The 26,027-nt window shown below is 46.2% G+C and overlaps 1 protein-coding gene across 3 annotated transcripts in view; it reads right to left on the bottom strand.

The window, feature by feature from the left end:
* Positions 1–26,027, bottom strand: part of PRKDC (protein kinase, DNA-activated, catalytic subunit) — a 2,754,228-nt gene that overhangs the window by 1,434,360 nt on the left and 1,293,841 nt on the right. For all 3 annotated transcript variants that reach the window (XM_085605657.1, XM_085605658.1, XM_085605659.1), the window contains 2 exons: positions 5,390–5,541; positions 3,028–3,159 (listed from right to left, as the gene is read on the bottom strand). In XM_085605657.1, the coding sequence (XP_085461783.1) occupies positions 3,028–3,159; positions 5,390–5,541 (284 nt within the window). The remainder of the gene's footprint in view (positions 1–3,027; positions 3,160–5,389; positions 5,542–26,027) is intronic.

Below are 26,027 nucleotides of genomic sequence, written 5' to 3'. Positions count from 1 at the left end.
AATGGATTCGACCAGACAAACTAGGATTGAGACCACAACAGCACTGACCATTCATATACATTTGTATTCCTTTTTCATTTTAAAATGAAGCAGCTGGATTACAGTCCATTTCTTAATCGTCCTGCCCTAAATTGGAATCAGCATATACAGAATGGATTGGCCAGCTAGGTCATTGCCAAAACCAATAATGTGAAATGCAATATCTGAGAAGAATGATTGTATTCCCCACCCCTTATATTCTTCTTCAGACAGATATATATATTCTTCTTCAGACAGATATAAAAGACTAAGGAGAAAGACCGCAAAGGGTGTAAACCCCACATTAGAAGCTATAATATAATGGATAGAAAGAGACAGCCCATCAAATTCAAACTCAAAATGCTTCAAACATGAAGATCAAATATACAGACACAAATGGAAATAGCCATAAAGTAAATGTGCATGAACCCAAATCACCAAATCAGGGCCCATAGAGGACTGATCAAATGTAAACAGAAAACACAGAACAAGAATAAGCACCGCCCCCTTCACCTCCTACCCCAGTAGCCAGTTTGGTTCAAAGACAACACTAGCATATCGCAATTAGCAGCTTTCACATCATCGCCCTAATAAAGCGCAACCCATTACTATTAAACACAGTCATGACAGAGGCAGCGTACAGTCAAAATAACAAGCGATACCGTAAGGGAAAATCATATCTGCCTACGTCATCACTACTTCACTATGATCTCCAGACAATCCAAGATGAAGTTTTGTATCAAGAACCCAATCCTGTCACAAGGATATAGATCCATCATCAACAGAAGTGGAAGCTCAAAACGAAAGAGCTAGAGAATGTGTGCCACCTCTTCTCCAGCCAAATTGTGTCAATAAAATCACTTGCTCTTGTTTTAATGAGGTGCCTTCCTATCCGAAAGCGGAAGAATGGGGGAAGCCACGAAAATAGAATTGAGGCTCCAAGGGATTTCTTCCATAGATCTCACAATGCAACAGAAGGACAGCCCATCTGACACTGTTGTAGTGACAGACAACATCCAGATGGGGCTCCCACTGAAGCAAGACTATAGGTTGAAAAGCAATTAACCTAGACTAGAATGCAAGATTCGTCCAAGAGGCAGTAGGACCAAAGAATAAAATGTCCATACAGTAGGGTAAAGAATAAAACGCAAACAATTTCTGCCAGTAAACACATGAAAGCACCCCCTAAGCAGAGAGAATTTCAACTTACCGGAACATCCGGAGATCAAGAGCCTCAACTGTTCAAGCAATACTTTAAAACCAGCAGATGGGCAGAAAAGGAATTATGTCAAGTATATGGACCCCTGCAACACAGGACAAATCCCCACAATAAGCAGAAGGCCAATAGCCCTTTAAGAATTGAGAGTCATCCTATAGAAACATCTTTCCCATCAGGCACATGCTCTCCCACTAGGATGCATTAAAACAGCCTGGTTGTGGAGGTTGGTGAGGAGGAAGTAGAAAACAGTTGCTTTTGATCCCAGTATGCCTAAAGGGAACCACATCCCTGCTAGCCTCTGCAATACATAGACTGATATCTAGGCTGGTGTTATCTATAAGGTCATATTCAAAGCCTTTTACATTTTTCAAGCCATAACTGGGACAGTCTAGCATAAGAATCAAACCTCCAAGTCCAGACAGTGGTGCAACTTCACATAGTCCCATCAAAGGACAAGGAAGCCTTTCTGCCAAACTGGAGAACTGCATCCATCACATGTGTTTAGATACATATGGAGAAATCAGTGGAGCATTTTCAAGCGCTTCTCTGATGAATCATAAAATGACTCTTAGGCCTGGACACCAAATCTGGTGTCAATAATTTGTGGGCAACCCCAAATCCACCACAAACTACATCTGCAAACTGTCTACTCACATTGCCCATAAGAAGGGGAACGACCATTTGCACCATTTTCTAAACAGCATAGGAGTAGTGCGACAACAGGCATGTGGCTTTGCATGAACAAAGAACCAACCTCCTTGATGAGACTAAGTTCTTGCCTATCACCTCGATCAACTGAGACTCTGCATGTAGAGGGGATGCAAAAGAGTTATTAGTTTGGGAGAAGTCAGGGGGCCCATAGTTCCAGACCATCAAGAGACAAAAGAAAGAAGACCGATATGTTGGGGTGCTTCGGCCCAGATGATGACAACAAGCAAATTGGCAGTTGATGCCCTATGCAGAGGTCGGCTTATCCAAGGCAAACCTAACAGTGTTCAGAGTGGAACATCTCTGTAAATATGTTTGTTTTAACCCCTACCACCAGCAAAGACAATTCAAGAAATTCAGCCCACTTGCATATGATCACTTTAAAATACAGTTTTCCCCAGAGGCAAGTTTTTAAAACTGAATTTTAAGCGAGGAGCAATGACTGATCTATGTCAACAGGTGCAGAAAAAAAGAAACAGATGTCAGAGCACCGGGGTGGAGCCATACACAGCTTCATGACATCGCATCCTGGAAGGCACAAAGTCAAGTTGGGGCTGTGGCACCATCCACTGACACAGGAGAACTGTTTTAACTTTTCCAGCTCCACTTTGGCACCTAAAGGATGATTAATGAGGTGAGGAATCTGCAGGGAAAAATATCTATCGGAAATGCACAAAACAATAAAGAAAACCACAATCAGTAATAAGAGAATTTACAAATGGGTAAAGGGAGTTAGATAAAAGGTATATGCCCAATAACAAAATTTAGTGTATAATAATTACTTCTGCGTCATATTTTCATCAAATCTGTCACGGGTCCATTGTTTTGAAATTGCCCCAAAGACCCACAAGGGAAAGCTGAATCAAAGACTGCAGGTAAACATGAGTAGATAGGGATCGAAAGTGTGGCTGAGATCTTCCAGAAAACATTTATCCATTGGTCTAAACAGATTGCAAGCTCATTTGCTTGAAATATAGCTTAACACAGCAAATTTATTTTACAAGTAACTCAACACCTATTGTTTACCAATCCCATATACAATTCTCTGTACATTTGTAAACCAAAATATATATTTTCCTTACTTATCGCTATTAATGCCACACTTCGGATCATATGGAGGCAAGTTGTTGGCAAGGACTAATCCGAGAAGCTGAATTCCAACAGAATTGTCTTTTGCATTGGGATCGCCACTGGAAAATCTTTCAAATATTAAGCTAGAAAACGATAATAAATGTAATTACTGTGAAATTCTTGCAGCTCTTAACATTGCCAAAAAATTGAAATTCATATAAACATCGAAAAATATAATTGTTTAGTTATTTATTTTAGGCATTTATGTAGAGCAAATAGTCAATCTTCATTAAAGCTTATCAAATTAAACACAATGACTTATCACTTCAACACTGGATTATAACATGATAGCTTCCATTTTAAAGAGCAAAAGGTTATGACATGCCCATATTTCCACACTTTTGCTTGACCACACACCTGGGAAGTACCACTGGATTTAGTCCTTTTAAGAGGGAACACAGAACATCCAATAACTAGAATAGGGATGAGCACAAATCCTACCATGCTCAATGAAAAGGTGACACAGACTAGACACACACAAGGAAGGAAATACAGCTGCAATTGTGGCAATATACCTTCAGTGTTGGTTTATTTCATTTCTCACAACAATACAGGATGGACGGAATGCTTTCAAAAGTCTCGGCCACTGGGAATTGTTGGGGCCACATTATATTATTTTAACCCAATGCTCCATTCCAGATGGGAAGTGACAATATGGAAATGAGCCTTGATGTTGATTGTTCAATGGACCCTATAAATCCCAAATTGAAAGGCCATGACCCCTTCGAACAGGAATACATGCAACCTCGACTGGGTTCAACCTTGTTCAAACTCATCCGTAAACTGCAGCTTGGATCTCATGGAACTGTGAGTATACAACACACATCTAGGCATACCCGATGCACAGCTTTGGTAGTTGTAATTTGACACCCTAAGTACCAACATTGAGCACTCTTCAAACTAGAGGCTGTGCACACTGAAATATTTAATAAACCTCTACAGAAAGGGGTTTAACCAAGAGGAGAACATTCCTCACCTCCTGGAACAAACAACCTTCATTGAAGGTCACCTGGGCCCAGGAGAACTTTCATGACGTCTGATAGAAAAGAGTACCCTATGAGTGCTCTGCACTCCGTCTACAGGCAGAAGGGTGAGAACTCCATCACTTTAGGTGATGTAGGTGAAGCCTCTCTTGTGGGCTCTGTAAATCAGTTGTTGCATTTTCACCCAAATATGCTACACATCCAATCTTCAAAGCATCCATGACCACTGTCAACAGAAGGGTAGGAAGACAAAAGAGGTCTTTGAAGGGATCACCGCTTCAGTTGACAAATTAACGTCTTCAACAACTGAATCTTGTATGTTACCTTACCATAAAATAGGTTCCAGCTTTCCTGCCACTCCAATGGGTTTCGTTTGAAGCTGGGCATCAGGGAATAAAACAATGAACATGGGCATCATACCCAACAATTGACTGATAGACCTGGTCTGGAGGACTTGGTTGCTGGTAAAGTGGGACATCACATGCTGAATGTCAGCTATGCTATCTGGCAGAGGAAAAAGGGGCTGTAGAGTAGTGTCTAGGATCCATCACATGAATTTCATTCTCTAGGAAGGAACCAGAGAGAACTTTTCTACATTGGCAAACCTAAACTGTGCAAAAGGTTTATTGTTTTCAGAAGACGCAGCATAATCTGGCTGGAAGAGGACTTGATCAGCCCATCATTCAGTTCGGGGTAGGCATGAAACCCCTTCTCTGGAGAGACCACTGTCATTAGTGTGCAGATGCTGTTGGTGAAGTCGAAATATCAAAGGGAGGATCACAAACGTGAGTGTTCACCCCCCGCAGTTAAATGCAGAAAGTGACAGACATTTTCAAATTAGAACCTGAAAAAACAAATTTGGGATACATAAGAACATCATCCAGCTTTAAACCAGACGAGCACGAAGGATCTGCTGAACGGAAACCATTTGAATTATTTTCCCAATATTTATTAAGAGAACAGAAGTGGAGGATAGGCATGTAGCTGTCTACTTTCTTGGGGTTTATAAAACGTCAGCTGTAAAACTTTCCCACCTTCCTTGGTACGCAGAGAGTACTCCTTTCACTGCTTCCCTCTTAAAAAGCTTTAAAAGTACTACCATGAAAATGTATGAATGGGAGAGGAGGAGAAGCAGCAGAGAGCATGGGTGGCTTTCTGCAAAAGAGACGAGAGCACCTCAAATACTTTTTTTTAAAGGTCCCACTGGTCTGAATTAATCGTCTTCTATTTGTGAAAGAAATCCCTCACATGTCCACCTACTGCGGTGACAAGGCACTTCCTGCCAAAACACTCAGAAAATTGTATGAGATGCCAGCGTGATCCTGGTTACCTGTAAGGTATAGAAAGACAATCTTTCCAGCACTCCAAAACTGTTTTTATTATCTCCAGGTTATGTCTGAAGACAGCTCTTTTCTCATGGAAAGCATTCTTCATCAGTAAGTCTAGCAATCTGTTGGCTAGGATCTCATCTTTAGCAACACCCTATCAAGAGAAAAAACACATATTACTATGCTCATTCATGTTTTCAACTTTAATTTTTGAATAACATATTTTGATACAAAGAAAATCTAGTCTGTATTTGAAGGCCAAGGTAAATACATTGAGAGAAATTCCTTCTTAGGAGTATCCTATTTTCAGGTAGCACTATGACAAGACAGAGGTAACAGAGTATAGTTTAATTCTGCTTCTTCATATCGCACTTTATCAATCTCTTCTTCTGCCCACATACTGCGCGACCCAAATCCAAGGAGGATTTTACTCCAGATGATGACTGATTGACTGGACACCTGTTGACCTTATAAAGTGTACCTCACTAACACAGTAATGAGGTTCACATAATTAATTTCAGAGCTGGAGGTATATTGGCATCAAATAGTCTATTTATGTGAGGTGCTTTCATCATATCAACTTCAATTCAGTCGCATCTCTGTGTCTTGTTTTAAAAGTCTTTAAAAACATTTTCAGCATATCATTTCGGCAACATTAACAATAACAACCAACACTATAAAGCCACAATATGTTTCAAACAGTAATCTACCCTTCCTCTCAGGGTTTTACGGCCATTTCTGTAGATTTTTTAAAATGTTAAAAATGTTAACCCAGTATCAGTAACAAATAAGATAACTGACAAATTAATAATTACAATGAATGATTAGATGCGGGTTCAAAGTTTACCACCTCTAATCAGCAGCACAACTAAATATTTAAATGCACAGGAAATTCAGGGATTTAATCCTCTCTTTAGTTATGCACATAAAACACCTCATTAGTTATACACAAACACATGTTCAAATGAAAACTTTCACCAAAACTCCATCTCTTCATTACATTTGTAAATTGGAATTCTGGATTCAAAGCCCAATTTATCTGCCTGCGCCTATTGCACATACTAATTCCAAAAGCATGCAACATACAAGCAGTCTTTTGTAATGTTTGTGAAGAACAAATGACATACATTCAGTAACGCTCTTCAATCATAAAATATGTCTACCTGCAGGTTTCTCACCTTTTGACTATTCCTCAGGTATCAGACTGGATCCAGAAACTCTTCAGCAGTACTTCTGCGTGGCAACAGGTGGACCCATGCAGCTCTGCACTGATGCCATTCAGTTTCGGAAATTACGTCCAGAACTGCATGGTGAGGCCAGTACGTTTCTTTACGTGCTACCAGATGCAAATCTGGAGCTACCGCCTCTTGTCTCTCTGAGACCCCTTATCTCTCAAATTTTACAGTGTGCAAGGGAAATGTCACTTTCCAAAACAACAGGTCTTAAGTCCTGTAAGGACTGAAACAAGCAAATGTCTATGAAAGATCCTAATCATATTTGCCTGTGGTTCAGTCAGGACTCGAAAGCCTGCAGTGACAGTGCGTTGATGAATCAGGAGGTGGTCGATGTCATCTTGGCAACCAGGTATCGCTCGACAAAAACTGTACACGCCTGTCGTTGGTACAAATGTGGCTTGGTGTGGCACACAGCAGATTGACCTCCTCTAGCTAAAGCTATATGATGTTTTTTGTTTTGTCTCTCACCAGGCAAGGGTTTGCTCTGGGCACAGTTAAAGGGCATCTTTCTGTCTTTTTGGGATGCAGGATCAGACCTCATTATTTAACTCACCAGTTGTGATGTGTTTTTTGAAAGGTCTAAAACATCTGATTGCTCTATCTCCCTTTGTCATGCCTCATTGGGGCCTTAAAATGGTCCTCACTTATTTGTTGTGTACTCCCTTTGAGCAGCTTCATATCTGTTGCTTGCGGCTTCTCACTCTGCAGACTGTGTACCTCATCGCCTTAACATCGACGTGGTGTATAAGTGAGCTTCAAGTTCTCTGTGCCAACCCACCATACACCTCCTTCTTCTCAATCGAACTGGTGCTGTGGACATGAGCATCTTTCTTGCAGAAAGTTGTGATGCCGTTCCACGTCATCAGAATATCACCTTACCTGCGTTCTTTGCTCTATCTCACCCCTGTAAGGAGGAGAAGCGATTCCATCGCATGGACTTCATGCTTGCACCCCAAAAGAGCATGGAGGCTTTACATCGAGAGTACTAGAGAACACAGGATGGACGATCAGCTCTTTGCTGCGTTCGCCTGAGTGAAAAAAAGTAAGGCCGGGCAGAAGGCTACCATCTGCCGCTGGATGGTGCTCTATATTAAGATCTGTTACACATTACCCAAAAAGCAGCCTCCAGGCGGACTGCATGATAATTCCTCAGAGACAAAGCTGCTGCTACTGTGTTGGTAAGCGGAGTTCCTGTCCTGAACATCTGCCAGGCAGCTATGTGAGCATCCATCTGTACATATCACACTGTCTGGATAGCCAGATGAGCCAAGAGGGGTATTTCACCCAGTCGGTCCTGGGTTTTGGTTTGAGTCCATTCACAGACCCACCTCCACACAGATATTGCTTTCGAATCCATTACAAAAGTAAGGGATCTGCAGTGGAAAGTTTCTATCAGAAGAAAAAGTTATCTTTGGTAACTTTCTTTCTGGTAGAGTCTCTACCTATTATAGATTCCTCATCGACCCTGCCGTCCTCCCACCTCTGTGACTTGGACTCCATCTATTAATAAGATCCCAAGTTTGGAAATTGGCACACTAGTGACAGCCACTTGCTGTTGGAGCTTTGTGTCTGAGGGCATGGGCAGCCTCAAATCAACCAAGAGTGCTGGGGTCAAGCCTATCTAGGTTCTGAACGGAGCTGTGGCAGGACCTACCAGCGGCGCTGCTGAAATGTTTCTGGATCCAGTCTTACACCTGAGGAATATTCAAAAGGTGTGGAATCTGCAGTTAGAAGTCTCCTTTAGAAACAAGCAATACTTTCAAGTAAACTAAAACAATATATAAAACAACATATTTCAACTAAAAGGAAGACATACGATCAATCAATGAACTTTATTTCGCATTAGAAAAATGCATAAAAAGTACATAACATTATAATTCTGATAAATATCCATCACAATCGATCAGTCTCTATAAAATATCTAAAAAATGTAAAAATCCATTAATAGCTCCAATAAAAGTTATTAAAATGCAAAAGTTAATAAATAAAACACCCAATTAGATAGTAAAAAAACATACATTCCAGAGTAGGGGCACAATTTGGTGGGGGGAATGCCTAACGCTATGGGGCAGTGCTAACCCTTCTAGGAATGAGTGGCGCTATCCACAGAGCAAGTATGAAAGAATATCAAACTGTTATTTCAAAAGACAGGCCCAAGAAAACATAAATCATGTTTCTGTTGTTTTATAGGCTACTGACAGTAATCTTTGGACAGGAGACTGAGCGCAATCTCGAATAAAATGCAACTTCGGCAGATTTCAAAACAGAACATATTGGAACCGCTTTTCACAATTTGTTTTCAAACGAGACAATCCTTTTTTGCCAATTGGTCCACAATTTCTTCTGGAATAGGGCAATGTGCTCATGAAATATTTATCATTGCAAGTCCAAAACGGCGCTCAGGCCCCACTCCTGACTAAAGGTATGTTTTCAGTCTGCCCACTGGGATATTGCAACATATATATGTTTGAGGCCAGGCAAATCTGTCTTAGTGTCATAACATTCAACATTCCTAATGTCGTGGTGTAAATAAATGAGATGAACACCTCCACTGATAGGTTTGTATGTGAGGGGCCTATAGTAGTAACATTACCATTTTTACAATTTCATAAAAATACATATTATAATAAGCTAATGCAGAATAAAGGTTTTCCACCCATCGGCACATATTTATGGCATATACAACGAGTCCAAAAATACAGTTTTCATACTTTCCAGACAACTACTGTAGTTGCTGTATGTCATCAAAAGAACATGGGGCTGTAATCAGTGATTCTTCTAGGTTATACTGATGTGGGGTAATATAAAACCAATGCCAGCACAGATCCCAATCCCAATGAAAACCTACCTAGTTTTGACTGGTCACACTAAACATTTCTGCTGTCAATATTCAGAGAATTGAGTTTATGATGTATAGGCCATGTGTTGCTTTGTGGTATGAGGTTTTCTTGCTCTTGATGAACATAAAAGTGCCTCCTAGAGAAACGCTCACATAGTTATTTGACTGCTGCATTGTAAGGTGGGTTTACTTGCTTCTAGAAAGAAATTACCAGCAGCCTCATCGTGTGTAAAGAACAAGTTACTTACCTTCGGTAACGATGTATCTGTAAGAAACATTAGTTAGTTAGATTCCTCACCTTAGAATATCCCCAGGCGTCAGGCTGGATCCGGAAGATTTTTCGTCAGCAATACCCCTTGCGCGTCGCTAGGCGTCGTCTGCGGCTCCGCGTCCGTCGTCGGCGTCGTGCGCCGGAATGACGTCGTCGGAGTACTTAGACGCCGCCCTCGCGCGCTGACGTCAGTTCTTGTACATAGGTTTCCGCGCCAGGAACGCAGAGCCATGCAAAGACCGACACTGGTGCCAAAAAGAAAATCTAGGGGCCTGAAAAGGATAACCTTAACCCTAGATGTCAGTTCGCAGAACGGGGAGGATGGGTGGGTCGGTGAGGAATCTAACTAACTAATGTTTCTTACAGATACATCGTTACCAAAGGTAAGTAACTTGTTCATCTGAAAGAAACACGTTAGTTAGATTCCTCACCTTAGAATAGATACCCAAGCAATACCATCCCCGGTGGTGGGTCTGCGAACCAAGATCACACCAAAAAGTCCTGGAGGACAGAACGGCCAAAGAAGCCATCCCTCCGGACTTGGCTGTCAAGGCAATAATGCCTGGCAAACGTGTGTAGCGAAGCCCACGTTGCCGCCTGACAGATGTCCTGCAAAGGGACACCCCGTCCCAAAGCAGTGGTAGCCGCCGTGGCCCGAGTAGAATGGGCGCGCAGCCCAACAGGAGGGTCCTTTTTTGCCAAGGAGTAACAAATTTTGATGCACAAAACGACCCACCGAGAGATGGTCCGTTTGTGCACAGCTTTCCCCTTCTTAGCACCCACGTATCCAACGAAAAGTTGGTCGTCCACCCGGAACTGCTTTGTGCGGTCCAGATAATAGGAGAGCGCACGTTTTGGGTCCAGACGGTGGAGCCTCTCTTCCTCTTTGGAAGGATGCGGAGGCGGAAAGAAGGTGGGCAAGGTGACAGACTGCCCAAGATGAAAGGGGGTCACCACTTTCGGAAGAAAGGAGGGACGAGGCCGAAGGACAAGCTTGTCCGGATGAACAGAGAGAAAAGGAGGCTTTGATGATAAAGCCTGGAGCTCACTCACCCGTCTAGCCGAGGTGATGGCTACCAGAAAAGCAGTCTTAAGCGTCAGCAGACGAAGAGGACAATTATGAAGAGGCTCAAAGGGAGCGCACATTAGAAATGTGAGAACAAGATTCAAGTCCCACTGAGGCATTACAAAAGGGACAGGAGGGAACGTGTGAGTAATGCCTTTTAGAAAGCGTGTAACTACAGGGGACTTGAAAAGAGAAGGCTGATCAGGAAGCCGCAAGAAGGCAAGGATGGCAGCCAGATAACCTTTCAAGATGCCCAGGGCAGAGCCCTGCCGGGCCAAAGAAAGAAGAAAGAGGGGCGGAAAGGGGATCCACAGCCTTTGCTGTGCACCATGCCACAAATTTGTTCCACCGGCAGGCGTATACCGTCTTTGTGGAGGGACGCCTGGCTGCCAGAATGATATCACAGACTTCAGGAGGCAAGTCAAATGGCATCAACTGCCGCCGCTCAATCTCCACGCATGGAGGTGGAGGCTGGACAGGTTCGGGTGTAGGACCGCCCCCTGCTGCTGCGACAGAAGATCCTCCCGAAGGGGCAGACGTATCGGAGGATCGGTCAACATACTGAGTAGCTCGGGATACCAGTACCTTCGTGCCCAATCCGGAGCCACCAAGATGACTTGGGCCCGGTCGTGCCTGATCTTCTTCAGCACTCTGGGCAGAAGTGGTATAGGCGGAAAGGCGTACAACAGACCGCAACTCCACTCGTGACGAAAAGCGTCGCCGAGCGAGTGCCGCCTTGGAAATTCCAACGCGCAGAACTGCTGACATTGCGCGTTCTCTTCGGTGGCGAATAGATCTAACCAAGGCTCTCCCCACTGCTGAAAGAGACCTTGCGCCACTTCGGAGTTCAGACGCCAGTCGTGATCCATCATGCACCGGCGGCTGAGTTCGTCTGCTCTGGCGTTCAGAGAGCCCGCCAGATGTTGAACCACTAGGGTGACGCCCTGGTGTTCCAGCCATGTCCAGAGGCACAGAGCCTCCTGACAAAGGGTCCACGACCCCACCCCGCCCTGTTTGTTGCAATACCACATGGCGGTGGTGTTGTCCGTGAACACCTGCACGACACTTCCCCTGACAGAGGGAAGGAAGGCTTTCAGTGCAAGTCGGATCGCTCTCAACTCCAACAGGTTGATGTGGAGACGAGACTCCGCCGGAGACCAGAGGCCTCTGATCTCCGCCTCTCCCATATGGCCACCCCATCCCAGGAGGGACGCATCCGTCAGTACGACATGCTCCGGTTGGGGAAGGGAGAGGCTCTTGCCCTTGACCCAATCGCGGTCCGTGAGCCACCACTGCAACTGCTGTGCAGTGCCCTCCGAGATCAAGACATGGTCGGACAGGTTGCCGTAATGCTGGGCCCACTGAAACTTCAGGTCCCACTGCAGAGCCCGCATGCGCCGCCTGGCGTGATGCACTAGTAGGATGCAGGAGGCCATCAGCCCCAGAAGCCGCAACACTAGCCTGACCGAAACCCAGGATAGAGGCCGAAAGATGGGAATCAGGGCCTGAATATCCCGGACCCGCTGTTCCGGTGGATAGACCCGGAACTGCGCCGAATCGAGAACTGCCCCGATGAAGAGGAGCTTCTGAGAGGGACTCGGGTGTGACTTCGGCACGTTGATGGAAAACCCAGCAAATGCAGGAGATCCTCCGTAGTCTGGAGGTGGGAGACGACTGCCTGGGGCGAGCCCACCTTCAACAACCAGTCGTCGAGATAGGGGAAGACTGGAACCCCTGATCTGCGCAGATGAGCTGCGACCACCGCCATCACTTTCGTGAACACCCGAGGGGCACTGGTAAGGCCGAAGGTGAGCACGGTAAACTGAAAGTGCTCTTGACCCACCGTGAACCGCAGGTAACGCCGGTGGGCCGGCAGGACGGGGATGTGGAAATATACGTCCTGCAAGTCCAACGCTACCATCCAGTCTCCCGGGTCTAGGGCAGCTAGAACCTGTGCCAAAGTTAACATCTTGAACCTTTCCTTCCGGAGGAAGGCATTGACGTTCCGGAGGTCCAAGATAGGGCGTAGGCCCCCTTTGCCCTTCTTGGGAACCAGAAAGTAGTGGGAATAACAACCACGACCTACTTCTGGGCTCGGAACGCGCTCAACAGCCCCCTTGGCAAAGAGAGCCGAAACTTCCTCGTGGAGAAGATTCAAATGATCCCCTGAGATACGGTGGTGCTGCGGTGGCATGGCTGGAGGGGTCGTCTCGAAGGGGAGGGAGTAGCCCCTTCGGACGATTTGCAGCACCCACCTGTCCGATGTGAGGGACCGCCAGTGGAGCAGGTGATGGCGAACTCTGCCGCCCACTGGCGTGGAATGGGCCTGAAAGCTCGGACTAGGAAGGCTTTGAGGCGGATGCTGCCGGGGTGGATGTGGGCTGACCGCGTCTACCTCCAGAACTGCCTCGGCGGAAACCACGTCCGCGACCGCGCGCAGGTTGGTTCTGCGGCTGGTGGCTAGGCGTACGTGAGGAGGCACCCCTTCCTTGGCTACGAAAGGGGCGAAAGGCGGAAGTTTGCGACCGCGGGGCCGAAAGGCCCAAGGACTTGGCCGTAGCCCGGGAGTCCTTAAAGCGATTCAGCGCACTGTCCGCTTTCTCGCCAAAAAGGCGAGTGCCATCAAAGGGCATGTCCATGAGAGTGCTCTGGACATCACCCGAAAAGGACGTGGACCGCAGCCAGGCGTGACGTCTAAGCGCCACCGTGGTAGAAATCGCCCTACCCAGCGAGTCCGTAGTGTCAAGCCCACATCGGATAGCATGTCGTGCTGCATTCCTTCCATCGGCCAGAGACTGGGTAAGTCGTGTCTGGACCTCCTCCGGACACAGGGGCAGCACGTCCTCCACCGTATCCCACAGAGAGTGGGAATAACGGTCCAAGAGACAGGCGGTGTTCAAGGACCGCAGGCCCAAACTAAGGGAGGAGAACAGCTTTTTGCCAAACTGTTCCAGTCTCTTGGAATCCCGGTCCGGCGGAGCGTTCGGGAAGGAGGATTGGGAGGTAGAGGCCTGGATAACCAGGCTCTCGGGGGTAGGGTGTTGGGACAGAAAACTGGGGTCGCCCGGAGCAGGGCGGTGGCACCTGGCGACGTTCCTGTCCACAGGAGGAACTGTGGAGGGCTTGGACCAGGTGCCCTGCAGAACGTCAATGAGGGCCTCATTGAATTGCAGCAGAGGCTCAGTGGAGCTTGCTGCAGACTGAAGCACCTCAGTGAGGACGTTAGTCCTCACAGCCACGGCAGGTAGCTCGAGCCCAAGGGCTGCGGCCGCCTTGCGCAGCACCACAGAGAAAGCAGCACCCTCCTCCGAAGCCACAGTCGGAGGAGAGATGAATCCAGTGTCTGGAGAGGTATCCAGACCACTGCCCCCCCCCCCAGTTCATCTGCCCAGTCCTGGGACAGCTGAGCCTGAACGGCCATAGGATCCTCGGATCCCTCCCATTCGCCCCCGTCATCCGATTCCTGGTATGCAGGAGGAAGGATCGGAGCCGGGCGATAGAAATAATGTGTCTCCAGCGGCGCCGAACGTGGCGTCCATCGACGCCGTAACGGCGCCGGGCCCGGAGCAGGGCTGAACTGGGGCTCGACGCTGAGCGGAGCCGGAGGTGGTACCGGTGTCGACGCCGGCGGAGGAAGCGTGACGAGGTCGACCGGCGTCGGCGGGGACTCGGGAACGGGTCCCTCGGGCACTTGCGGCGTCGAGGCCGGAGCCGTCGACGGCGCCGGAGCCACCGGCAGGCAAGGTTGCCCAGTTGGGTCCGCGGGGCCCGAAGGCGCGCCAGCGGGCGTCGACGGCGGAGCCAGGTTCCTCATGGCCGAGAGGAAGGCACTGACTTCCGCCGGTGTCGCGTCAGACCCAGGGACCGGTGGGTATTGGGACTTGCGCGGCGCCTGCGGCTCCGCTGGAGCCGCGGGGGTGGAACCACCCTGACCCTCGGCCGAGTCGCGCGACCGGCGAGGGGAGTCTGAAGAGCGGTGTCGCCTCTTGGACTTCTTGGAGTGCTTCGACTTACCCGAAGGCTTGGAGCCAGACGATCGATGATGACGTCGGCTGCGGCTCCGCGACCGATCCTTGGACCTCCTCCTGGACCGGGATCGAGAGGGGCGCGGAGCCGAGTAGTGAAGCTCGAGAAGCTTACGGGACCGCTTCTGTCTAGCCTTCGAGGTCAGGGCCTTGCAGTCCGAACACGACGCCGCGTCGTGGTCGAGGCCCAAGCAGTAAAGGCACCGGCGGTGATGGTCCGTAACCGACATCAAGCGGTTGCAGTCAGCACAGGCTTTAAAACCAGGCATCCTACCGGCACCGGAGTCGAGACAAGATCAAAAAGGATCAACAAACGTAGTCAAAAAAGACTAAAAGGGGTAGCTCTCCCGGCTCTGCGCTTACTGGCGCGGAAAAAAGAAGAACTGACGTCAGCGCGCGAGGGCGGCGTCTAAGTACTCCGACGACGTCATTCCGGCGCACGACGCCGACGAAGGACGCGGAGCCGCAGACGACGCCTAGCGACGCGCAAGGGGTATTGCTGACGAAAAATCTTCCGGATCCAGCCTGACGCCTGGGGATATTCTAAGGTGAGGAATCTAACTAACGTGTTTCTATCAGATAGGAATATACCAAACTCGGGCTTTCTGAGGCAGGTTTGAAAAGACAGATGAAATTGGCAGGATAATAAAGGCCAACTTTTTATTGTGAGATGTTACGTATATTACCAACATTTGCATAGTGAAGTTCCACCATTTTTGAGGTCCCAAACTGCTTTCAAAGTTTGATGTGCATGTTCATAAATGTTTGTGTTTTGGTAAAAGCAACATTAAATAGGTTTTACATTCTGAAGAAGTCGGTCTTCGGCCCTGATCTCAACTGAATACCCCTGAACTAGCTCCAGCCAGGCCTACTCTCCAAAAACCCTACTTTGCACTTCACAGATAACTGGGTGTTTCCTTCAGCAATATATACACCACACAATGGATGATTCACAGAATCAAAATCAAACACGGAGGTAGAGAATAGGAGTCTATAATGCTGTAGGAGGGAAATGAGGTATCAAAGTCTGGTCAACCTTGTGTACCTTCAATTTCTATGCATGTCCGATCTTCGGTATCTATTTCAGGATATGTTTTTAGTGTACAGGCACAAAATACCATACTGCCCCCTATGGTCAGGGAGATGCTGGGTACCTGCATGTATGTTGTAGTTCTCATTAAAATTACAAATTGATCGCTCACATTTTCTACTCGCACTGCTAGGTGCTGAGACCCAAGACCAGATAAGAGCATCCCTCTGGTCAGTCGTTCACAACACCCAAACACTTCCCATATAGGATCACAATACATACAACACTCACCCATGGTGTGCTGTGCTACCCGTCGAAAAATGCACTTGGGCACCCTAGAGAGGGGTATGAAGCAGTATATAAAGGCTGTAATGTAATACAACTCTTTACCCATACTTTTGTCCATGACTCTGCACCCTTAAATCGGTGTTCATAACCCTGAACACTTAAACATTCACCTTTATGCCTGAAGCCATAGCCACGCAACCTGTACCCATAGACCTGTCGCCATAACCATGCACCTGTACCACTGTGATCCCGGTACCCATAATCCCATACCCAAAGCTTTGCACCCATAAACTGCCATTTTTGATCTTGTATTGTTTGTCTGTACAAATAACCATTAACTGCTTACATTTAGCCCTATACAGAAAACCCAGTACTCTTATTCCTGCACCTATAACCAAAATCCCTGTAGACATAGTCCCTTTTTCTGTGCTCTCAATCCTTGTATCCTCTATCCTGCATTATTGTTTTATACACATACCCTTGAAGACCTAGCTCTGTATTATAGCCCTGTACTCTTAGTCTTAGTACTTTGTGACAATCTCTCACATCACTCCATCATAGTGCTAGGCACTATGACCAAAGACAAAATTTAAAGCGCCTTTCTGGTCACTCACAGGAAACACCAATATGCTTGCCACAGAGAATCATAACAAATACCACACACTGCCAACCACATGATCCCCCACAATGAAGCGTGCTGCCTGTCTGGTGCTTCAATGCCCTACACTGGGGTACGAAACTCGATACAAATGCTACAATACAACAGTTTGGGTAAAATGGGGAGAGGCACAATCAAATAAATCTTTGCTATGCAGGCAGCCACAGGCCGGATAGTTCATTCAACCACTTCAAAAGAGCATCAAGGGCAGGAAAAAAACAGGGCAACAGGGCCGAGAGCACCCACAAAACACCTTACTTGAGCCAACGGTTTCCAGTGATGAGGGAAGAGAACCGGCTAGGAGGCTGATAAATTTAACTTGATGTCAATTAAATATTTCTTACTTATAGTTTCAGTTTAAATAGTGTGTTCTGTTATGATTGGCTTCGAAACCTGCACCCACCTCTAACCTCATGCGCAAAGAATTAAAGACATAGTAGTGACCTTTGATGTAAGAAAGTAGAGAGAAAGAATTGTCCATCTAGTGGCTGAATGAAACACGAAAACCTGGGATTAATCCCGCCTTCCCCGCTTCACTAAACTGTGCTATCCTAGGCTTACACTTCATTACACTGAGCCTCGTTTTCTTCATTATCACATGTTAAAACACCTTCAAATATGTGAGTTTAGGATGTTCAATATATAAAAGCCTTGCATGCTTGCTTGAATAGACCTAAAGGTTACTACACGTACAACTCGAATCTAGGAACATAGGGAATGCATGACAATTGACTATTCTTAGTTCACATGTAGCATTGTCATGGGGAGGCAGGGGACATGAATGCTGTTTTTAATAAATTTGATGTACTAAAGTAAAACGCTTCTGCATATTAAAGCAACACATCTTTAAATTATGAAGACGTTTTATCATATGTATACATGATGTATAAGCCAAAACGCCATCATCCTCGGATCCACTCCCTCGGCCTGGGACGACTCCTGGTGGCCGACTGCACTAGGAACACCCCCAACACCCACCGACCACACACGCAACCTAGGGGTCATCCTCAACTCTACACTCTCCATGACGAAGCAGGTCAACGCCGTCTCCTCCTCCTGCTTCAACACCCTCCGCATGCTTCGCAGGATCTTCAAGTGGATCCCCACCGAAACGAAGGACGATCACCCAGGCCCTCGTCAGCAGTAGGCTAGACTATGGGAACGCCCTCTACGCAGGAGCCTTGGCCAAACTCCTGAAATGGCTCCAACGCATCCAGAACGCCTCCGCGCACCTGATCCTCGACATCCCTCGCCGCAGCCACATCACACCCCACCTGAGAGACCTGCACTGGCTCCCTGTCATCAAGAGGATAACCTTCAAACTCCTCACCCACGCACACCACGCACTCCACAACACCGGACCAGCGTACCTCAACAGCCGACTCAGCCTCTACACCCCCACCCGCCAGCTCCGCTCCGCAGACCGCGCCCTCACCACCGTCCCCCGCATCTAAAGAGTGACCGCAGACGGCAGATCATTCTCCCACCTCGCCGCCAAAACATGGAAAACCCTCCCCATCCGCCTACGGCAGACCGAAGACCTTCTGACCTTCAGAAGACTTCTCAAGACCTGGCTCTTCGAACAGTAGCAGCTTCCAAGACCCCCCCACCCCCCCTTCACCGACCCTGCCGTCCTCCCACCTCTGTGACTTGGACTCCATCCATTAATAAGATCCCAAGTTTGGAAATTGGCACACTAGTGACAGCCACTTGCTGTTGGAGCTTTGTGTCTGAGGGCATGGGCAGCATCAAATCAACCAAGAGTGCTGGGGTCAAGCCTATCTAGGTTCTGAACGGAGCTGTGGCAGGCCCTACCAGCGGCGCAGCTGAAATGTTTCTGGATCCAGTCTTACACCTGAGGAATATTCAAAAGGTGTGGAATCTGCAGTTAGAAGTCTCCTTTAGAAACAAGCAATACTTTCAAGTAAACTAAAACAATATATAAAACAACATATTTCAACTAAAAGGAAGACATACGATCAATCAATGAACTTTATTTCGCATTAGAAAAATGCATAAAAAGTACATAACATTATAATTCTGATAAATATCCATCACAATCGATCAGTCTCTATAAAATATCTAAAAACTTTAAAAATCCATTAATAGCACCAATAAAAGTTATTAAAATGCAATAGTTAATAAATAAAACACCCAATTAGATAGTAAAAAAACATACATTCCAGAGTAGGGGCACAATTTGACTTGAACTTCAGGTGGGGGGCATGCCAAACGCTATGGGGCAGTGCTACATTCGGGTATGTAGTGCGCTTTACAAATGCTATGATTGATTGATTGATTGACTACCTTGTAAGTGGACTGATTAGGCTAGGAGAAAGGGTACTGCAGAGGCAAAGAAAATGAAATGAAACTAAAACAAAGTCTCTTCAAACTTTAAATGGCTTTTGATGACCAGAAAAACACTCTGAATGAGGCAATGGGAGTGAAGCCCCTTTTGCCCAATAGGCTAGAGTGTGTGCTCGTTCCTTTTGGGACCAAGCTGTCAAGTTTGTAAAACCATTTCGCTTCATGGTGCACAGGCTGAGCTATCTTTTCTCCCTACTTATAGCTTTCGGGACTCAATAAATTGGGAACAATTTAAATTATCAATGCTTTTATTGTGTGCCTACATAAAAAGCACTTTACAAAAGTACAAGGGAAACCCGAGAATATATAGGGAACAGGGGTACGTAATATTTTTAAAGGAACAAGGGTCCCTATTCAACAGTAACACATTCAGTACAAAGAAAATGCTAGAACCAGACGAAAAGTCAATGAAGGCAAATAAAATCACATTTATGAAAAAATAAGTGAAATTGAGGGTGGAAACTGAAAAAACAAAGCAAGAAAATCACAGAGAGACTCAGCCAATTATCTGTGACGCAAATCAGACAAATACTCATCACAAATGAACATACAGCAACAATACTGCCCAATATTAAATTATATATACCAAGTACATGGTCAGTGCACAAGAGCCTACAACGTTTTGACCCCATAGTAATGCAAGGATTATTATCAAGACATTATATAATGATGCCAGAGAATATTACTCAATAGTAATAGGGTAGTAACGTGGATAATTCCACCAGAACTTTGCGTTGGGACAGGGTCCAACAGTAGTGGAACTGCATAATCTGGAGCATGATCACATACTGGGAGAGTTAAAATCTTAGAGGGATGGTCCGGGAAATGAGAAGCGCAACCCAGTCAAGGACCGCGTACGGGAGGTACGATCGCAATGCAACCGTGATTCAAGGCGGGAAATATACGACAGAAAAATTATCCACATCCAATTATTTGACAACAGGGAATAATAATCTTAGTGCCAATGTGGAACACGCCCTTAATGCAGAACTGGTTGCATGAACAATACGATCCTGATACAGCTGCTAGTCACGGCGGGAAACAATCAGACGAGCCGAGACTATCTGCATCTCAGCTGCCTTAGAGTTGTGCAGGCACCAGCTCGTTAAGTAGCCGGGTGAGTGGCAATGAAAATGAAAAGAGGACAAAAAGAGAGTTTGCTGTGGAAGGGAGGTTGCGACCGATATGGCGGCCGTGTTGGCAAGAACAACCCATGAAACTTACACAACGTCAGACCAGCATATCTGAACCACCGCCTCTCATTCCATGCACCCAACAGACCTCTCTGCTCCGCCCAACTGTCCCTGGCCACCGTCCCATGGATCAGCAAGACCAATACCGAGGAAGATCCTTCTACTACCTTGCCGCCAAGACCTGGAACACCATGCCCCCAGTCTTAGGCAATCCCCATTGCTGTCCCAATTCAGGAAGGACCTCAAGACCTGGCTCTTCGCATTAACCCATAGCTCAGATGGATATGCAGCCCCCCTTCTCCCCAGCACCTTGAGACCCTAACAGGTGAGTAGCCATGATTTACAAACCCCTTATTGATTGATGGGAGAAACATATTAATGGATGCATGGGAGAAGGCTTACTAATATAGCAAGCATTGGCACTGCCAATAGGTCTCGCCTTTGGGACCTTATAAGTTTTTAGCCATGCAATAGTTTATGTTGTTGCACCAAGGATATTGTGCTGGATAACTTAACACTTATAAGGTCCCAAAGGCGAGACCTATTGGCTATGCAAATGCTTCTTTGATTCCTTGACGTTACTTTTGGTTCAGCTAGATGCGATTTACTTCTCAAGCTAGCGCTACAAATTACCAACGAAAACATACTGTAAAATCATTATTTCCTTGCAGTATCATTCCTAGCGCTGATCGGGTAGCCCGACAAGAGACTTAAAGGAGGGCGCGCCTCATATGTTACCGGTGCCCTCTGCTAATTGTGGTGAACATTATTAATAAAAATAGTGACATTGCAAATATATATACAGGGTCACGATGCACATCATTAGGTTTCTAATGTGGCAAACAACTTGTATCCCAACACAGAACTACTATGGTGCACTCATGACTGTGCCACCCCAGTGCCAACTCTAGAGCCTCGAAGCGCCATGTGCAGTCTTAGCCACTGTCAGCGCTGCGGGAGCAGTGCCACCGAGGCCCAGGCATGTAATGGGCTGATGCAGTCCCAATTAACCGAGGAAAGTGTCCCGTGTAGCTTCTCACACTCGTGAGCCGAGTCGAAACCGAGTAAATCTATTTGACTGGGACGTGTGACAGGTGAGACAGGGCGACAGCGAGACAGCAGGATGCACACACAAGGGTGAAAGGACATAGCCCTAGATGATACCACTGTCTTCATCTATACCCTTGAAATGGATTGGCATCAAAAGCTGGGAAGCCACACATCACCCGAAGAACATTCTGGAAGTCCTATTTCTGTAGACCGCTGCAAGTACTAGGCGAAAAGAATTTGCATTTTAATTTGTACCAGGTGCTACTGGGTGCCCCTTTAAGGTCACATGCCAATCTTCAAAAATGTAAATGAGTTTTGAGTAATCGACTGTCTAAAATTATTTTTATTTTTCCACTCACTAGTCAGCTTTTCTGCGATACATCTGTAATTAAAACGGTGCATATATTTTTTAAATTACAGTAACAACTGAACAACCTTTGACGTGTACATGAGTACTTTGGTAAGTGCTCGATTCATCCTATGGTTGGCGCACGCTGCCTCGAGTACAGACAGAAACAACTTCTACCTGCCACGCTCGCATCCCGCCCCACGTGTGCGAGGATTGTTCATTCACTGCTAGGCAACAAGCATCCACACATCCTAGAATGGTGTATAGTTTCTGAAACTAACACATTCAAGTGATGTTCGTAATAAATGCATATATAAGTATTACAAAGGCAGACAACAGGTTCTTTGAAGGGCGTTTAGAAAACATTTTGCATTGACGCTCAGTATGACAATGTTTGAAAGCTGCAGCCTTAAAGGGTCCGACAAAGGATCCGTGCCCTACTGCTCCCGAAGAGGAGAACAGATGGCCTGCACAAGATGGAATGCAAGCAAGATATCTACTGACTGGGGGAGGAGGGAGTTGTGTCTGCGGATGCCTGCTGCGAGGGTGCACGAGACGGGCGGGGCAGGCAGGCAGCACATGCTGCTTTTAGTGAAATGAATGGGCGGGTCAGGCTTCCCCGGACAAGGTAGTAACCTGATCCAAAACAGATGGCGCCAATGCTCGCTCCCGACAGCTGTAGGCCGTGGGAATGAACATTTACAGAGAAGGTTGGACATGCATCCGCTTTTATCCAATTGCGTGCTGAAAGCCAAATGCAAAGGCCAATAGAAAGTGTGGGAAATAAAAAGCCACACGCACGAGTTGCGTGCTGGTTTTATTGCAATGAAAGGGCGGGTCAGGCTTCCCCGGACAAAGTAGTAACCTGATCCACAACAGATGCCGCCAATGCTCGCTCCCGACAGCTATAGGCCGTGGGAGTGAACATTTACAGAGAAGGTGGGACATGCACCCGCCTTTGGACAATTGCGTGCTGAAAGCCACACGCAAAGGCCAATAGAAGGTTCTTCGGGTGATGTCTGGCTTCCCAGCTTTTGATGCCAATCCATTTCAAGGGTATAGATGAAGACAGTGGTATCGTCTAGGGCTATTTCCTTTCACCCTTGTGTGTGCATCCTGCTGTCTCGCTGTCGCCCTGTCTCACCTGTCACACGTCCCAGTCAAATAGATTTACTCGGTTTCAACTCGGCTCACGAGTGTGAGAAGCTACATGGGACACTTTCCTCGGTTAATTGGGACTGTATCAGCCCATTACATCCCTGGGTCTCGTGGCACTGCTCCCGCAGCGCTGACAGGGGCTAAGACTGCACATGGCGCTTCGAGGCTCTAGAGTCGGCACTGGGGCGGCACAGTCATGAGTTCACCATAGTAGTTCTGTGTTGGGATACAAGTTGTTTGCCACATTAGAAACCTAATGATGTGCATCGTGACCCTGTATAGATATTTGCAATGTCACTATTTTTATTAATAATGTTCACCACAATTAGCAAAGGGCACCGGTAATATATGAGGCGCGCCCTCCTTTAAGTCTCTTGTCGGGCTACCCGATCAGCGCTAGGAATGATACTGCAAGGAAATAATGATTTTACAGTATGTTTTCATTGTTAATTTGTAGCGCTAGCTTGAGAAGTAAATCGCATCTAGCTGCACCAAAAGTAACGTCAAGGAATCAAAGAAGCATTTGCATAGCCATTAGGTCTCGCCTTTGGGACCTTATAAGTGTTAAGTTATCCAGCACAATATCCTTGGTGCAACAACATAAACTATTGCATGGCTAAAAACTTATAAGGTCCCAAAGGCGAGACCTATTGGCAGTGCCAATGCTTGCTATATTAGTAACCTTCTGCCATGCAACCATTAATATGTTTCTCCCATCAATCAATAAGGGGTTTGTAAATCATGGCTACTCACCTGTGAGGGTCTCAAGGCGCTGGGGAGAAGGGGGGCTGCATAGCCATCTGAGCTATGGGTTAATGCGAAGAGCCAGGTCTTGAGGTCCTTCCTGAATTGGGACAGCAATGGGGATTGCCTAAGACTGGGGGCATGGTGTTCCAGGTCTTGGCGGCAAGGTAGTAGAAGGATCTTCCTCGGTATTGGTCTTGCTGATCCATGGGACGGTGGCCAGGGACAGTTGGGCAGAGCAGAGAGGTCTGTTGGGTGCATGGAATGAGAGGCGGTGGTTCAGGTATGCTGGTCTGACGTTGTGTAAGTCACATGCACAAGTTTAGCTAAAATCTGGAGAAGTCTGTAGTGATTCCAAGAGGCCCTCTGCTTAGGGCAGCGCATGCGCACTGCGCTAGGCGAGAACTAAAAAAACCGAGAGGTATAGAAAACTGCAGTTGTGCAAGTATATAGAGAACAATTTAGAAAGATAGGATTATTAAACATAAGATAAGGCATATAACATTGCCCTCTACATATTCAACCTGCTAAAATGTATGACTTTGTAGAATTATAAGGTGAGAAAGGCAACAGTGGAAAAAAACACGCAAATTAATTAGGAGAGGCGTGGCGATGCGGGAAGCATACTAATAAATGTATGGAGCAAGGCATACTAATGTAAAAAACCACGAGGTATAGTAAATTACAGTTATGCATGTATACAGAGCGAAACTGAGGAAGAGGCAAAATAATAAACATAAGAAAAGCCATGTAACGTTGCTCTCTAGAAAATCAACCTCATAAAACTTGTGATCTTGGTAAAATTACCAGGTATGGAAGGCAACAGTAGAAAAAACTTAAGTTAATTAAGAGAGGCATGGATAATTTATAAACATAAATCAAAGTCTCAAAAAAGGGAAAATAGAGCTGGTATGTGATCAAGATGCAAGTCCAGCAAGATAATAATCCGACATGGTTGGTTACCAAAGAAGTCCATCGGTAATCATGTACAGTCTAGATTTGCGCAGTTACGGAATTGGATGGAACGGGGTCTTGCAGCAGGGATGTCCAATATTCCATTTTGTTCAGTCCAGTGTTTAGGCTGTCTGTGAGCGAAAATCCATTTAAGTTCCTCCTTGTTCAGTGTGGATGAAATGATTCCGCCTCAGTCCGGTTGCTGCACCACAGCAATGACTTGCCAATGTTGGTCGTTCTCCTTTGGATTGAGCTCCACAAAATGTTCAACCAGCAGGGCAGTCATGACATTACATCTGGAAAGGACTCCTAAAATGGTATATTCTGACTCAGATTTTTGGTATCGTCTGTCCTGTGTATAGTAGGTTACATGGGCAGGTAATGGCACATACCACATTGGCAGTGCTGCAGATTAAAAATTGCTGCAAAATGACACTCATTTTTGTGAATGAATTCCTTAGTTTCGACTGTAAATTCACAAACTCTGGAAATACAGCATTTAAATTGGCCTACTAAGGAGGCTAAACCCGATAAACCATTGAGCATGCGGCCGTTCTTAGTAGGGGACAGATTAGCTCTGACAAGGTGGTCTTTGATGCTCTTACCCTTGTGAAATTCAAAGACAGGTCGCTCGAATGTAAGGTCACCTGCATCCAAAACATTCCAATGTTGTAAAATGCTTTTCTTCACTTGGTTTGATACAGAATGTGAGAAGTTGGCCTGATGTATGATGTCACTAGTTCTAGTGTACACCTTATATCAGTCCAAATACCCTTATGGTGATTGGTTGTAAAGTCAACCTTATAGACCAGCTATCCTAGTGGTAGCATGGACAAGAGCAGTCTTAGGCTAAACTCTGAATGGCATGTGAAGCCAGCTGTGATACCATATATAATCCCTTGAATACTAAATGAAAGGACACCACAACAGATATATATATAAAATAAAGTGTATTTATTCTAGTCAAACCCTCAGCACTCTTTATGAGATTAGAGGTAAGTACAACACAGTCTTATTTAAGCATACATTAAGTCACACAGGTAAGTAATACAGTTAGGCCCTAGGGGCCACGCAAACCATATACTAAGTAAGTGGTATAAGGACCACTGTCACGGAAATAGAATAGGCCTAGGCCTAGGGAATCGCTGGGGCTACACTACACTAGCGTTAGTTAGGAAGTGGGAGGCCCACGGGATTCGTGTGCAGAGTGGAAACACTCACGCGTAATGCGTAAAAGTCACTAGCAATAGTACAGTTTAGAAAACGATAGATTTAGGACACTTCCGGAGTAGCTAGGAAGTCGAGACTGGAAAACTAGACACTAGGATAGTCACTATCCTGATGAGCACCGGAGTACCCAAGTTACCTAGGCCACAGGCTGCGGGTGCATAGGGGTGAAGATGCGTCGGTTTT

Source organism: Triturus cristatus, chromosome 5_1 (genome assembly GCF_964204655.1).
Source record: "Triturus cristatus chromosome 5_1, aTriCri1.1, whole genome shotgun sequence".
Taxonomy (NCBI): domain Eukaryota; kingdom Metazoa; phylum Chordata; class Amphibia; order Caudata; family Salamandridae; genus Triturus; species Triturus cristatus.
Note: the sequence above shows the minus strand (reverse complement) of the source record. Positions and strands in the feature narration are given on the sequence as shown.